The sequence below is a fragment of the Eublepharis macularius genome, chromosome 2, assembly GCF_028583425.1.
Source record: "Eublepharis macularius isolate TG4126 chromosome 2, MPM_Emac_v1.0, whole genome shotgun sequence".
Classification (NCBI taxonomy): Eukaryota; Metazoa; Chordata; class Lepidosauria; order Squamata; family Eublepharidae; genus Eublepharis; species Eublepharis macularius.
Window position 1 is genome coordinate 50,226,906 of NC_072791.1, and position 15,842 is coordinate 50,242,747.

Genomic DNA, 15,842 nt, shown 5'->3' on the forward strand with positions numbered 1-15,842 from the left:
TGTAGATTGGTCTTGTGATAGCACAGGAAACTCTGGAATAGAAGATTAAATCATTTGGACACAGTCTTGGTGTTCCATTTTTGAAGTGATACAGCATTTCCACAGAATAATCTCTGTGAATGTAGTAACTAGTTGGGTGTGTTTTAATAAACAAGAACTCAGTGCTAAATATACCCCTCCTCCCTTTTCTTATAATTTTTCAAAAATGCACATTCTTCTTTGTACACACACCTTGCACATTTCTGAGCATCCAACTAGCCATTTATTCGGAAACCAACAAGGCATCCTCCTCCCTGGGTACCACACTTGATGAGGAAGGGTCTTGTATAGATTAGAGCCCCGACACACTCCCCGCATCTTCTCCGCCACTAATTCAAAAATGGAGGATGAGCTTCTCATCCATTAATTAATAATGTAGCTCTCTTGTCTTCCTGTGTGTCATAAGCTGGAAAGGCAGCAAGCGGCCAATAAAGATGTAGGGGAAAGAAGTCGAAAGCTCCTCCCTACAGCTCTTCCTCATTGAGAGCTGAAGTAGATCAAAAACTTCCGAGGAGCCGGGGAAGAGCAAGAAAGGGCCACGGCAGGGGTGGGGAACAGAAGGGAGCCTTATTAAATACACCCAGGCGGAAGGGACAATCGCGTTACAAATCAGGTAGGAGGGGAAGGTGCAACCTTTAAGCCCGTCTGGAGAGGGTCGAATCTGCCTTCCAGACCAATCGGGGAAGACCGAAAAGGGCACTCTCGGAACATCCTGACAGGAGGAAGCTCGTCCCAGCTGGAGGGTGGAGGTGAATCCCTCATTAACCCTCAGCACTGGTGGGAGGAAACGCGGGGTTGAAGGGGCTAAGTCCCTACAGAAGCTGGGCAGATAAAGGATCAAATCGCTGCTTCCTCCTCTCCCTTTGCTCTCGTTTGCTAAGTGTTTAGGGAGGGAGCGCGGCGGGGTGGCCAACCCGAGCGCAGCCAGGTCAGGAGCCAGCGGGGGGCCGCCAAAGCGTGCTCGGGGAAGATTCCACCCCCTCCCTACCGGGGGTTGTTGAGCACGTTGTGCGGGGCGCGTTCGAGCAATCGTTGTGGCCGCCGCCGCCTGCTGTTTGGCGTCATGGCCCCATTGTGAGGCGGCCTAGGGGAGGGGGGGGAGCGGGGGAGGGGGGGAGCGAAGGAAGGATTCACACGCACGCCGAGCTCTCTCGGTCTCGGGCAGGAAAGCGGCGTGTCAGGCGCACACAAAAGAGAGTCTGCAGCTACTGGGGATTTTTTAAAAAACTTATCACGTTCCCCACCTCCCAATCCCCGCTCCCCAACGGAGTTAGGTCCCGAGCGATGCCGCTGTTACACCGCAAGCCTTTCGTGAGGGAGAAGCCTCCCGAGGATTTGCGACCCGACGAGCACGTCTTCTACTACAAGGTCACCAACGAGATCTTCAGGGACTACGAGTAAGAGGCGCTTCCACTTCTTTCTCTTTCTTTTCTCCCCCCCCCCCCCCGTCTCCTCGTGGGCTCTGGCGGGCTGGTTTGAAAGGGGAGCGCGCGGCGGCAAACGGCTGACACCTGGCGAGGGGGGGGGGGAATCCCCTGCAAGAGGTCCGGGAAAGCCCTGACCGCCCCTCTTCTCTTGGGCAGGCGGCAGGGAGGGGGGAGGAGCGGGGTTTCGGGGCTGGCTGCCCGCCCGCCCGCCTTCCACGCTCTTTCTGCCTCCCCTCCCCTTCCACTTCTCCTCTGGGCGGGAGGAGGGAAAGTTTTTGCGGCGAGCTAGAGTGGCCGGCCGCTGCCCTCAGCCTGGCGCTCGCTGGGCTTCAAGGACTGCGTCGCATGTCAGAGGGGCTCTTACTAGGCCTCGGGGCGAGTGTCGGAGCTTGGTTTCTGAGCGCGCAGCTCCCTTGAGCTTCCCCCGCGGAGACAGGGCGCGGAAACCGTCACGAGACCAACGGTTGAGCGCGCCCTATAGGCCGGGGCTTGGGGCTGAGACGGCGGGGGCTGCCTGCCTGCTTGACGGGTGCCAGCAGCCTCATGCTATTGTTTTCCCAGCAGCTGGGCGGACGGGGACCAAAACTCGCCGCCTCCTTAGCAGCCCTGGCGGGGCTTCCTGCTGCGCAGTCCGTCTCTTTTGGATTCAAAATCTCGATACAGGGGGCGTCAACAACAACAAAACCCCAAGCTAACCGTCACCTAGTTTATTGACGTTCGTCTCACCGCTTTTGCCCCATTAGAGATTTTAGGCAGCTTTCTATGTCGTTATTTCTACTGGTGCGGGCAGGCTTCAGCACCTGCTTGTAGGAAAATTGTATTTCTTAATATTTTTGTAGCCCGAAAGAAGATTTCTTCACAGCTTTGCCGTGGTTCTGCATAGTTCTAATCTAGAACTCTTTCTCACAGAGAAAAAATGGGATTCCTTTTTCATCCCTCCCTCCTTTTGCCCACAAAAGACTTGAGACACAATACTTTGAAGTTCTATTCCTTTTATTGCAAGAGATTTAAGTGTGTGGTTGGTTTTCCCCATTGATACAAGTGGACTTGCTGGTTAGGTTGTGATGCTGCATTTTTAAAATATATGAATCTTTAATCTGATTTTTTTTGGCAGTTTATAAATTCAGAACACACCTTGCTGTTTTCATGCTTAGACTTGTCTGTAATTCAAACAGGCTTTATGTAGTAAAACCATAAGGATGAGATTAAATAATATTGAGTGACTTTGCTGTCAGTACAAAGTATCAAAGTAATGACCTGGAGGAAAAAAACTTGTGATCTCTTGATTCAGTGTAGACTTGTTTCAGTGAAAGAGATCGCAGAACCTGTCAGTGTCAGAGGTCATCCCAGGGATAGATAATACCTCAAATCACACACACATTTCCCCCCCCCCCTCAGCACTGAGAAGTCATTGCCAGATTCTCTTATAGAGTGAGGTAAGTCTTAGAGCATACTGTGTGAGCTCCAAGAAGACACAATTCGATTCTGTTAAGTAGAAATGACATGGTAAGAAAAGAAGTCTTAAAAATTTCTTTAAAGATTCAACTGTATACATGTGTACTATGGATATATAATGTTACAAAGTACAATAAGCTTTTAAGAGTTCAAGTATCTTCACAGAATATTTGCTTACTTGCTTTTTAAATCTGTAATTTGGGTTTTAAAGTACTGCTTAGTGACAAAAATATGAATTCATTCTGATTAATGTTTTATTGCCACTTCATAAAAGTTTTTTTAAAAAAAGACTTTAGGAGACTTGTGCGAGGATCAGTAAAGCTGCCAGTTCTCTATTTTAATGGTAGATATTTGACTGTTTCAACAGTTGGTTGCAAGTCATATGTATTTTTTTAAAGAGATGAGCAAATAGTTCTGTGCTCATGCATTCTTCCAAGAAGCTCATGATGGCATATATATTGTTCAGTTTTATTTTCATTAAAAACTATGTAAAGTCAAGAGATCATGACTGGGCCATGGTTATCCAGTAAACATGGACCCAGATCTCTTAAGTCAAGTCCAGTCCTTGTCTACTATAGCACACATACACTAAAGTTTGGAAATTCGTCCTTTTCTGTGATCATGAGTCTGAAATATGATTTCCTATGTTACATACTCTGTTAATCACAAACCTTTCCTGGGCCAAAAAAATTTGCTAATAGGAAGCTCAGAGATGCTATGTCTTTGAGACAGATATTTAGAACTTCGTTTTTTCACAATACTAAGCTCCACAACTCTTAAGCAAATATAATCAAGGAAGCTAGGATTTCTGGAGCAGGGTCTCATTGTGACTAATTGGAGAATAAGTGCACATTTATTAATAATCAACTGTATTTATAGTTATATTCCAGTGTCAGAGAGTTATGTTTCAATAAAGCAAGGAGAACAGCAAGCAAATCAAAAGAGAACTTCCATTTAGTTCTGTGTATTAGGCACTATATTGACTAACTGCAGCATAAGAGAGTATCACAAATACTGTAAGCATAAAATATAGAATATCAGTTTTTGTTGAATCATTTGAATTACTAGTGTAACCAACCATAACCTATAACCTTCAACCTATAACCTTCTCCAAAAGTGAATACCAAATGTATAAAGAAAAGGGGCAAGTTAACATATTTTATCTCCTCTTTAAATTTATTTCCCTTTTTTATCTCTCAAGGGGACCCAAAGTAGTTTTACATTGTTCTTCCTTCCTCTACCTTAGCCTTCCAACAACAATCTTCTGAGGTAGGTTAGGAAGAGAGATTGTGATAGTACCAAAGTCATCTGGCAAGCTTAAATGATTCAAACCTGGTTGTCCCAGCTTCTAGTCTGCTACTGTAACTACTACCCATGCCAGTTCTGATGCTAATTCAGAAGTAATGGAAGAGTATGAATGTCACTATTTAAACAAGCTTCAGGAATCTGTTATTATAAGATACCTTTTCTAGTGAAGAAATGGCAACTTTCCTGAGGCTATCCAATACTTGTATTCTCTTCCAATAGCAGGAGAATGACAAGACTTGTAGTGTCTGAACTATTAACGTCTTACAATGCTTGTGGAATCCTAAAAAATAGCATATTTAGAAAATGCCCCTGATGAAATATAACTCAGAACGAAATCATTGAAGGAAAGTTAAATAGATTAAGACAAATTTGAAAGGAATAGAATATTCCATTTCTTACTGAAAGTGAAATCTTTTAGGGCAGTTCCAATACGTATACACCAAGCTACATCTCTAACACCTGCATCCCAAGTAAAGATCACATTTGAAAAAAAACACACCAAAGGATGATAGTGTGAATCCTATTCTTGCCAGGCAAAGTCTGAAGCCCAATGATAATTTGCCTTGAATCTCTGTGAGGAAGATGTACTACAGCTAATCCAAAAAGGCAGTAGACAGCAAGTTGTTGAGTTGTTTATTTTAGTTTTTCAGATGTTAGTATGAGTGGGTCAGTGGTGATGAAGTGTCAGTTATTGTATTGTGATCAAGGATGTTCATTCTAAAATTAATCATTTTGGTTAAGGATGGCCAGCTTCTTAATCTATGGAGAATTGATGGGTTCCTTTTGCTAGAGTTTGTGCAGTCCATCAATAATATGTGCATGTAAGCTAGCTGTGTGTTCAGGAAGTGTTTGCTGTAGGAAGAGGAAGTGACTTCTCAGCATGAGGGTGAAGCCACAAAGGGAACAAGCTGGAAACAAAACAAAAAATTGGGGTCATAGTGGAAATGGAGTGTAAAGGCAGTAGAACAAAAGTGGTGGTAAGGAGATGGCTGCTGGTTCATCTGGACGAATCAGCGGGTACAGAAAATGCACTGAGTCAGCTATGGCTGCAGTAGATGGATCCTACCATTGATGTGTCATATTTTTATTCTGCACTTCCATCGGGTATTCCCATCCTGTGTTTTATCCTTGCACCCTGACTTAAGTAACCCAGGAGAATGAAAGCTTTAATAGTTTAAAAAATACTGTTATCTGTCTGATAAGTGCAGGTTGACATGAACATGTCTGTCTAGAACATCAGCATTGATTACAAGTTTGCTACATGACTTGGACCCAGTTCTTTTGGAGATATTATCACATAGGAGTCTCTCATGGCTTTGAAAACAGTCAACAAGGCCGTACGCCAGTTATTTTTAGAGAACTGAGAACACTAGAAGCAGAACATTTTGGGGTTTTGAATCTAGAGATGCAGAATGCCCTTCTTTTGGATAGATCAATTTATGCTCCTTTTTTATTTCTTTTAAAAATAATGTGTAAGCTTTTTAAAAAAAAATTCTGCCAATCCTTTAGGGGTTATCTTAGGCTGTTCTTTCATGCTGTAAATTCATTTTTAAGTTTAAACTTTTAAATTAACAGTGCTGCATTAGGAACTTTGTTAAAACAATAGCTGTTGTAATGTTTATGGGAAACAGTGAGGTCCCCAGTTCAAATCTTCTGTCTACCATAAACTTACTAGCTGGCCTTAGGTAAACCCTCTCTTTGTAGCTCACCTTATTTGCAATATGAATATCATACTGGGCTAACTTGCAGAATGATATCAAGATTACAACATAACATTGTGAGGGGCTTTGAACACTGAAAGCGTTATATAAATGCAGAGTATTGATTTACACTTTAAAGAAATGGTAGAATCAACATCCCTTTAGACTACCTCAGACTATCCTCCTCCTATAAGCTATATTTTTTCCTGTCGTAAATGAACATTCTTAATGCCATAAACCTGTAGTCAACTTGAAATAACTTTTTTAGGTACTTGGGAAAACCCATCAAACATTTCTGAATCTCAAAATCCTTGAAATGAGGTATATGGATATGGTATAGCCCTCTTTGTATCACAACTGAAACCTGAGAAGAACAGAGTGGAATTTAGGGAGCTGAAGTTTGCAAATATTTCTGTCTCCTGAAAAGGACTTGTGTATGTTTTGAGAGGCCCAAACTGTTTTATGAAGGGTCGTGGTTGGAACAGGTAGTTCTTGTGTGAGCTTGCTCTGCCTTATGTGCTGCAATGAAATCATCACAGTGTAGTGTGGGAATAAACAACAACAACTCTGTTGCTGAGGCACAGTGGTTTCCCTGGTGATGTTCACTTGCTGTCCCCATACCAATTTAAACTGAGGCACAGGTTTGCCTTCATGAGTCCTAAGTGTGACATATCGATTGGCTGATTGACTATGTGAGGTGATGTCATGGCATTCCCAGTGCAGTTCCTGCCCAACCCAAGAAAAGCAGAACCAAAAAGAGAGAATTAGTTTGCAAGTAGCAGCTAAATAGTTACTGTTCTTCAGTGGTATAATTCATAATGCATAAAAAACACCCCTTTTGACTTAAACATTATAAGCATTTTAGAAGCCCTGCTAAATATGCAACCAAGTCTCACGCAGCTTCCATGAAGCCTGGAGAAAGAAGTAAGAAATGCTCAAGTTCTGATCCCTGCTTTCAATAATTAGTGAGAGAATATGTTTTGCTTCTCTAAGAGCTGCAGTTGTGAAGGTCTTGAAAAATTGGATGCAGGTGGAAACAGCCCCCCCCCCCAATTTTTGAAGGCTTTTCCAGTTTTTCTGAAGGAAAATTGAGATTTTTTGGAAGTGCTTAAAAAAAAATCCTGCGAATTTTGGGGAGTGCTAAAAATAACTCCTAAGACTTCTTCCCTTTTGGAATGAGTAAAATGTTTTTTAAGGCTAATGTTTACTCTAAATGCATAGTATGAACAGTCCTGTGTAAACCAATGTTCAGCATCATATAATAATTCCTGTGTATCCTGTAGACATATACAATATCTTAAAGAATGTTTTTACTGTTCAAATGTAAAAATGGGGCAACAGTTAATATGCTCTAATACTTTTAATGATAACACATTAAAGAGTTCAGTGTTTTCAGGGTTAAAAGTTGATAACCAGATTGTGGTGATTGTGACTGTATGATATTATACTTTTAAATACCATAAATATGCCAAATACTACAGTTCATTTTCTGAGTTACATACGATGCATTTGTGATGTTAAATCAGGAAAAGTTTGAATTTGACATGAGAGTAGGTATTGCATAGATTTCAATTTCTCCCTAAATGTACATTTTTTTCAGGAAGAAAAAGCTTTATTTTCTGTAGCTTCAAAATTTCCAGAAATACTACTCTAATAAAAGCAGAACAAACCATGAGTGATCAGATTTTAGAAATGGTATTTGACATCTTTGTATTTAATAGTTTTTTCTTCTGGAGTTCATGTCATGGGGCTCAAGAATCATGTAAGTGTTTAATTGCAAACTGGTCCATAAATCTTACTGAAAACTTGCTTCGGAAGTGTTCAGCATTGTCACATATGTAATACAAGATAAGTATGGTTAAAGTCACTGAAAAATACAGTTCTTATTGATGCTTAGACATGCCATCATTATGGAAGGAGATATAGCTAATAGTATATTGTTATAACGAACAGCTGACCACAATAGTGTAAACAGTGTCTAGATAGAATTTTTTCTTAGTCTGTTTTTTTTAAAAATGTGTGTTTTATCCAACCATAAGTAAATACTTTAAATTCCATAGTTCACTTATTTTAACTTCTTTCATTTCAGTGACTTTTTTGAACGAACAATTCTGTGTAACAGCCTTGTGTGGAGTTGTGCTGTTACAGGCAAGCCTGGACTCACGTATCAGGAAGCATTAGAATCAGAAAAGAAAGCCAGACAAAATCTTCAAAACTTTCCAGAGCCACTTGTTATTCCTGTTCTGTACTTGGTTACCCTCACCCATCGTTCACGGCTGCATGAAGTTTGTGATGACATCTTTGCTTATATCAAAGACCGTTACTTTGTTGGTGAAACTGTGGAAGTACTTAGGAATAATGGTGAAAGGTAGGCATCTTTGATATGTGCTTGTCTTGATGGCTGTGCTTGACAGAGTTAAACTTGTGAACAGTTATTTGGGGGTAGTTAAAGCTGCTGTTGATTCAACTCCTTGTTTCCTGACTTAAGATGACTTTAGCAGATTCACTAGTTCATTGACTGTATTATCCTAGTCAGTATAGAATATAGTTCTTCAGGTTGTTTTACTAAACCTATAGGAAGACTGGATTATAAATCTAAATAAAAACAATAGTGAGTGACAGTTTTCATTCTACTTTCAAGCATTAACTTTAAGCCTGGGATCTAGTATTATGTGTGCTTTGACACTAACTTAAGTTAATGCTAACTTAATTCTTGTGTAACCAGGATATAGAATTGTAATTCAAAATTATTTGTTTTAAACTCACGTGAAGAGCAGAAACCAATTTAGTGTAAACCAAGGTTAATTGTAGCAGGTCAGTTTTTTTAAAAGCTGCTTCGAGCTGCCATAGTCAATGGGAAGGGTGGTATATAAATAAATAATAAATATTATAAATAAATTATAAATTGGGCATTTGATTATGCATATTTGCCCGTGGATTCATAGAATCAAAGAGTTTGAAGGGGCCATACAGACCATCTAGTCCAACCCCCTTCCCAGTGCAGGATCAGCCTAAAGCATCTCTGACAAGTATTCATCCGGCCTCTTCTTGAAAACTGCCAGTGAGGGGGAGCTTGCCACCTCCTGAGGCAGCTGATTCTACTTTTGAACTACTCTGACGGTGAAAAAGTTTTTCCTAATATCCAGCCGGTACCTTTGTGCATGTAATTAAAGCCCATTGCTTCGGGTCCTACCCTCTGCTGCCAACTGGAACAGCTCCTTGCCCTCCTCCAAATGACAGCCTTTCAAATATTTAAAGAGAGCAATCATTTCCCCCCTCAACCTCCTCTTCTCCAAACTAAACATTCCCAAGGCCCTCAGCCTTTCCTTGTAGAGCTCAGTCTCCAGACCCCTGATCATCCTTGTCGCTCTCCTCTGCACCCTCTCGATTTTGTCCACATCCTTTTTGAAGTGAGGCCTCCAGAACTGCACACAATACTCCAGTTGCGGCCTGACCAAGGCAGTATAGAGTGGGGCTATGATCTCCGATTTCGACGCTATGGCTCCTTTGATACAACCGAAGACTGAATTAGCCTTTTTTGCCACCGCGTCACACTGACTGCTCATATTTAGTTTACAGTCCACTCTTACCCCAAGATCACTTTCACATATACTACTGCCCAGAAGTGTATCCCCCATCCAGTATTTGTGCTTCCCATTTTTGTGGCCCAGATGTACTACTGTGCACTTGTCTTTGTTGAATTGCATCCTATTCACAGCTGCCCACTTCTCCAGAGTATTCAGGTCTTGTTGAATTTTAATTCTATCTTCTTGGGTGTTTGCTACTCCTCCAAATTTGCTGTCATCAGCAAATTTAATGAGCAGCCCTTCCACTCCTTCATCCAGATCATTGATAAAAATATTGAAAAGTACTGGGCCCAAAACCGAGCCCTGCGGCACCCCACTGGACACCTCCCTCCAATCTGATGAAACACTGTTGACCACCACTCTTTGAGTGCGGCCCTCTAACCAGTTCCTTATCCACCGAACTGTCCTATAGTCCAGTCCACAGTCTTCCAGTTTGCCAATCAGAATGTCATGGGGGACCTTATCAAAAGCTTTACTGAAATCCAGATAAATCACGTCAATCCAGTAAATCCCCCAATCCAGTAAGCTGGTCACTTGATCAAAGAAGGAAACCAGGTTGGTCTGGCAAGATCTGTTAGGAACAGATTCAGATTAAGGAAAGCCAAAACCATGAACTGGGATAATCAAAAGGGCCAACTTTATTTTCATTGCTCAAGAGGATCTGCAGTGTACACAGAACATCATCCATTTCCAGACCTGGCTGCAGTACAGGCAGTTGGGATGCAGGTGAGGACACTCTGGCTCTGAGCTGTCACCTGGATGTATGGCTCATGCTCCTTCTTGCCAAAGCTGCTTTTAATGATCAAGGGAGGTATGCCATATGTAGTAACTTAGCTGCAAGGTCTATAGGTCAACAACAATGATACCCCTCAAGAGGGTCCTGTCCCAGGTCCCTGAAGGCACCAAGGTCTCTGGTCTGAGGATTACCTCAGATGGCTCAGAGTGCTCACCTAAGTTATGCCATGTATGACTCATTTTCCAAAACTACTACCGCCACAAGGGGTGATCACCTCATTGCTTGGTCCTCGTCACCCCACCTGGCTTTCTGTAAGGCACTGCTGTAGATCTCCCAAGAAGATGTCATTGCCCTCATCTGAAAGAGGGACATTATTGGCCCTGTACAGGTGTAGAAAACAATGCCTAATACCAAGATGTTCAATATACCTTTCACCCATACCTGCTACCCCATGCTGCACTTCACCATTCACCTTAGCCTGCTCCCTCTCCAGTAGCTCCAGGTCCATCCTGCTCTTCTATACTGTTCTTGGAGCATATCCAACCACACAATTAGCACAGCTGCCTTTAGGTGCACCATATTTGCCAAGGTCTGTCAAACAGTGGACTTTCCTGCATGTTACCCCTTGAAATTCTTTCCCTGGTGACTTAGTAAATGTGGGGTGGGGGGAGAAACCTTCAGGTGTTGTTAGAGGGTCAGAAAAAGCTAGCCTCACAGCATGTCCCTCATCCCCAACAACACAGTCTGGACTGTGTTGCTCAAGCCTAGTTTTAAGCTGAAGCTTCCAACAGTCACCTTGTGGCTGGTCTAGAAGATAATGCTGTGGCTACAGATGACAACTCTCTTCTGTGTGCCATGCCCTATTACACCTGTAAAGTCAGACGATTGATGCTTGTCCACGGAGAACTCTTGCATTGCTCCTGTAGCTCACATTTACCCTGCCAAGCACACAGGTTCTGAAAGTCAAGGAGCACCACCTACCTATTGTCTAATCATGCAATCCCTACTTGGAGCCCAAGAAATTCCCTCAGAGTTCTCACTAGGCAGACGGTGATCTTTGCATGGGTGTACAGGTTGATGACCTCCTTCCACTACTTCTATCTTTGAAGACCAAAGCCTAATTGCTATCCCTGTACTGATGAAGGTAGCATCCTGTATCTGTTGCACCTTTCCAGACTGAAGCTTGAGGTGCAGTATGACTTGTATCAAAGGGACATATTTAAAAGAATCTCTAGGGAGATTGGGATTGTACCATTCTTCCTCTTTGGCTGCTTTTGATGAACCACTCCAGCATCCTCCTTACCCCAAAGTTGCCTGTAGTATCAGTTTTCCCATTGGCCTTTGCACAGAAGGAAAACTCTGCCATGGAAGCTTGCTGGGTGACCTTGTGCTAGTCGCACATTCTTAGCCTAACCTACCTCACAGGGTTGTTGTGAGGGAGAAATGGAGGAGAGGAGAATGATGTAAGCCCATTGGGGAGAAAAGTGGGTATAAATAATAATAAATAAATAAAAGGCTGAGGTTGACAGATGGTCAGCTATAGTGGTGACTGAATAAGCTAATGCATGCATTCAACTGGATACAGTGTTGCATGAGATGGTCCATTGAGATTGAACAAGATTGCTTCAACTGCTTTTTAGCTCTATTTATGATCCTTAGTTTGATCTTAGATCCTATGTTGATGTCAGGCTTAGAAATGCTTATGCTCTGTTACAGCATTTCTTCAGCTCTGTATTGGATTTCTGCTGGTTTTTAAATCTCTTCAAATTTTCATTTATATACCCTATTACATTGTTTATTGAAGTGTCTTTGAAATTGACTGTACTGCATTGAAATTGACTGTACTGACACACACTATGTAATCTGCCTTGAGTCTCAGTGAGAAAAGCAGACTATATAAATAATGTTGTTAGTAATAATTCCTCAAAGGCCCTATAGATCCCAGCATAACTATGCCTGATCCTTGGGATCAAGGAGTTTTCTATGACCCGCCAAGCCTTACTCCTTCAAGGATCCTCAGTGTCCTGGACATCTCTTCTGGTGATTACTGCGCCATGGGGCTAGGAGTCTGAAGTGCTGCATCTATGACTGAAGGTAGTGAATTAGCAATAGTGTTGATGATCCCTGGAACACGCTGCACTGTGTTAAATTTAAAGCATTGGAGGACAAAGGGAAATCATCTAGGTAGTGCACTGTGCAGCACTGTGGAAATCTCTCCCTAACTGCCCGTTCCAACATAGTGTTGGATTTCTCAAATACTCTGCCATTGGCAGAGCCTTGTTTAAATAAAACGTGCCATTTAACACGAAGTCCAGGAGACAGAAGTTGCTTGGGTGCATGGGTAAGAAGTGGAATGCTTATCTGATATTTCACTTCCCTAACAGGGCATCCCTTCCACAGACCCATACCATCCGCACCGTACTATTGATGGATGAGTTGACCAAGCAGAGCTTCAGGAAAATGACATCATTGACTGATTGTCCCTTTGGATATGAGAGATGATCAGGCAAAATTCCCCTGGTTCCTTCTTTGGAACTATTCCTGATGATGAGATGCACACGTTCTCCTAGGGTAGGGCATCAAAAGGGCCTGCTACTCTGCCCTCCCTAACTTCCTTATCTGTTTTCTTTTGAATGATGTCCTCCATCCCAATGACCAAATTCAAGTTCCTAGCCATACGGGTGAAATCCTCCACCAAAAACTATACATCAAATTTTAAAGGGTGGTTGGCTTCCAATCGCCTAAGTTCAAGGAGCTTAATTGGCCTGTGAGCCATTTGGAGGAGTGCCTCTGTTAGCCAGTCTACCATTTTTTGACCTTTGCCCTGGGCCCCTGTTTAAGTGTTTTCCCTTTTATACTGGAACTGCAGCTTCTAAATAAAAGAGAAATTACTTGAACTAGATGTCATTTGGCTGAACCTATCCTCTGTCACATATTTTTTGTATTCTTATGCTTGAGTGATATGCGTACATACCAGATGGAGACTTAAATGTATTGGGAAGTAAATGGGCCATTATCAAGATCAGATTAGAAAAATAGTCATATTATCCTTGCTTATTTAGGTCATCAGCTATTATAAAGGAGGGTGAATTGCCAGTGTAGGTAGTTAAGCAGCATACATCCTTTGTATTTTTCCTAATTCCTCTTTAAAAATCAAGTGTTCAAGCAACGAACTGTGCTTTCCATTTAAGCTGTTTACTTATCAGTTGGATAAAACAAAGTTTTTGGGGTCAAAATATTAAACTAGAAGGTCATAATACTTATGATAAGATAAGGGACATCTCAGCCTTGAAACAAGAATTTGCTGCTGGATTGGGTGAAGTTCAAAAAACAGCACAGAAGAATACACAGGAAATTGAGACTGTCAAGAAACAATATAACGAACTTTAACAATGTCAAGAAGTCTTAGCTCAACAACTAGAACTAGCAGAACAAAAATTAGAAACCCTGGGAATGCAAAAAACTCCAATTTACGATTTTGGTTTATTCCAGAAGATTTTGGGGGGGAAAGATCTGGAAGAGGAATTTAGAGCACAATTACAAGACCATTTTAAAATTGAGGAAGACTATTTAGGCATAGATCAAATATACAGGATTTACTCAAGGTTTGCGGCCAAGATTAAAAAACCACGTGATATACTGGTAAAATTTACATGTAAGAAAACCAGAGACCTGATACTGAAGAAGCAGAGAGAAAATCCACTTAAACTGTCTGGGTCAGAAATAGAAGCTTCCAGGACCTTCCACAAAGCCTATTGAAAAAGAGGAAAGATCTAGACTTCTTGAGGCAACTTCTATGCAGAAAAGAGAGAAGATATTACTGGAGAATCCCGTTTGCTCTTGAAGTTCTACTACCAAAGGGAAGAAAGCTGATATCAACTACAGAGCAGGCTAAACAACTGTTTGAGGAACTAACAGCCGAAAACTCATTGGAAAGTCAATTGGAGAGAGTGGATAGAGGAAAACCAGAAAGTGAGAAAGGAAAACTGGATCAAGTAGCAGCATTTTGACTAAATGGGAAATTTTAGTTTTCTTTCAGTAAATATTAATGGTTTAAACCCCCCAACAAAACAATCTAAAACATTTAATCTGTTAAAAAAGCAAAAAGTGGATATAATGTCTTCAAGAAACCTACATCAAGAAAAAATTTGAACATATTTTGGAGAATAAAAAATTAGGCAAGGCCTATACATCATCAGCAGAGGAGAAGAAAAGAGGAGTGGCAGTTTATGTGAGGAACTGAAGGATTCAGGAGGAAGAAGATATGTATTGTTGAAAATTAAATGTCCAGAAGGGAGAATCTGTACCTTAGCTATAATATATGCTCCAAATAATGCTAAAGAAAAATTCTATGAGAATTTTTTTTGATAAATTGCTAGATTTTCGAAAAGGAGAAATTATTATTTGCAGGGATATGAATGGAGTATTGGATTTAAAGATTGGGCTGCTCCAAAAGAACAAGAGGAGGGAAATTACCCGAACATCTTGCATTACATGAAGCTGCTACACCTGGTAGATACTTGGAGAATTACAAACCCTAAAGTTAAGGATTACACTTTCTTTTCAGATAGGCATCAAATGAACGCGAGGATAGATATGTGCTGGTTATCCAAATCTGCGTTATTGAATTTAAAGAAAGTAGAGATACAACTGAAAATATATGCAGATCATAATCCTCTGCTGATAGAATAGAAAGAAAAATTTAAGAAAGGAAGATGGAGGCTGAACAACAATATATTACTACATGAAGACATTATAAAGAAGCATAGGGAGGATCTAGAAGAGTTCTTCCAACTGAATTGTAACGATGTCTCCATTACCACGGTTTGGGAAGCAAGAAAAGTTTTCATGAGAGGGAACCTAATAGCCTTGACCTCAAAGAAAAAGAAAGAAAAAGCATAATTCATCAATGAAATTACAATCAAAATTCAACATCTGGAAGGATAACATAAGAAATCCCTAAAGAAGTCAACATTAACTGAAATTAAGCAACTAAGAAATCAATTGAATTTGTTACAAGTTGAAGATCTGCAGAAATTGACCTTCATGAAGCCGAAATATTTTGAACACGCAAATAAATCAGGTTGTTTTTTGGCTTATTTTTTAAGGAAAGAAGATGAAAAAAGGATCACTGCCATTAAAAAGTCGGATGGAATAACATACATAGAAAAAGAAATACATCAACTATTTCCTTCGTCTCCAAATTGTATAAGAAACTCTTATAGAACAAGGAATGGAAGAATACATCAAAGACATGTTAAGACAAAGAGGTGTTGAATCATAACATTACAGTGCAAGAGATTTCACAAGCCATAAGGAAATTGAAAAAAGATAAAGCACCAGGCCCAGATGGACTAACAGCCACATATTACAAATGTTTTGAAGAAGAACTGACATTGCTGCTTCAAAAAGTGATGAACAAGATAAGTAAAGATAAGAGTCTACCTCCAACATGGCAGGAGGCACATATAACACTGATTTATAAAGAGGGGAATGACCCAATGTTACCCCAGTCATATAGACCTATTTCGTTATTGAATGTGGACTATAAATTATTTACTTCTATTTTGGCAGAGAGACTTAAGAGATG

At 41.0% G+C, this 15,842-nt stretch overlaps 1 protein-coding gene across 1 annotated transcript in view; it reads left to right on the top strand.

Moving 5' to 3' along the window:
* The first annotated feature begins 545 nt into the window (after nucleotides 1-545).
* BAZ1A (bromodomain adjacent to zinc finger domain 1A) overlaps nucleotides 546-15,842 on the top strand; it is a 71,969-nt gene continuing 56,672 nt past the window's right edge. Inside the window, exons 1-3 of the mRNA XM_054971087.1 lie at nucleotides 546-788; nucleotides 1,314-1,436; nucleotides 8,019-8,297. Of these exons, the coding sequence (XP_054827062.1) occupies nucleotides 1,324-1,436; nucleotides 8,019-8,297 (392 nt within the window). The 5' untranslated portion in view covers nucleotides 546-788; nucleotides 1,314-1,323. The remainder of the gene's footprint in view (nucleotides 789-1,313; nucleotides 1,437-8,018; nucleotides 8,298-15,842) is intronic.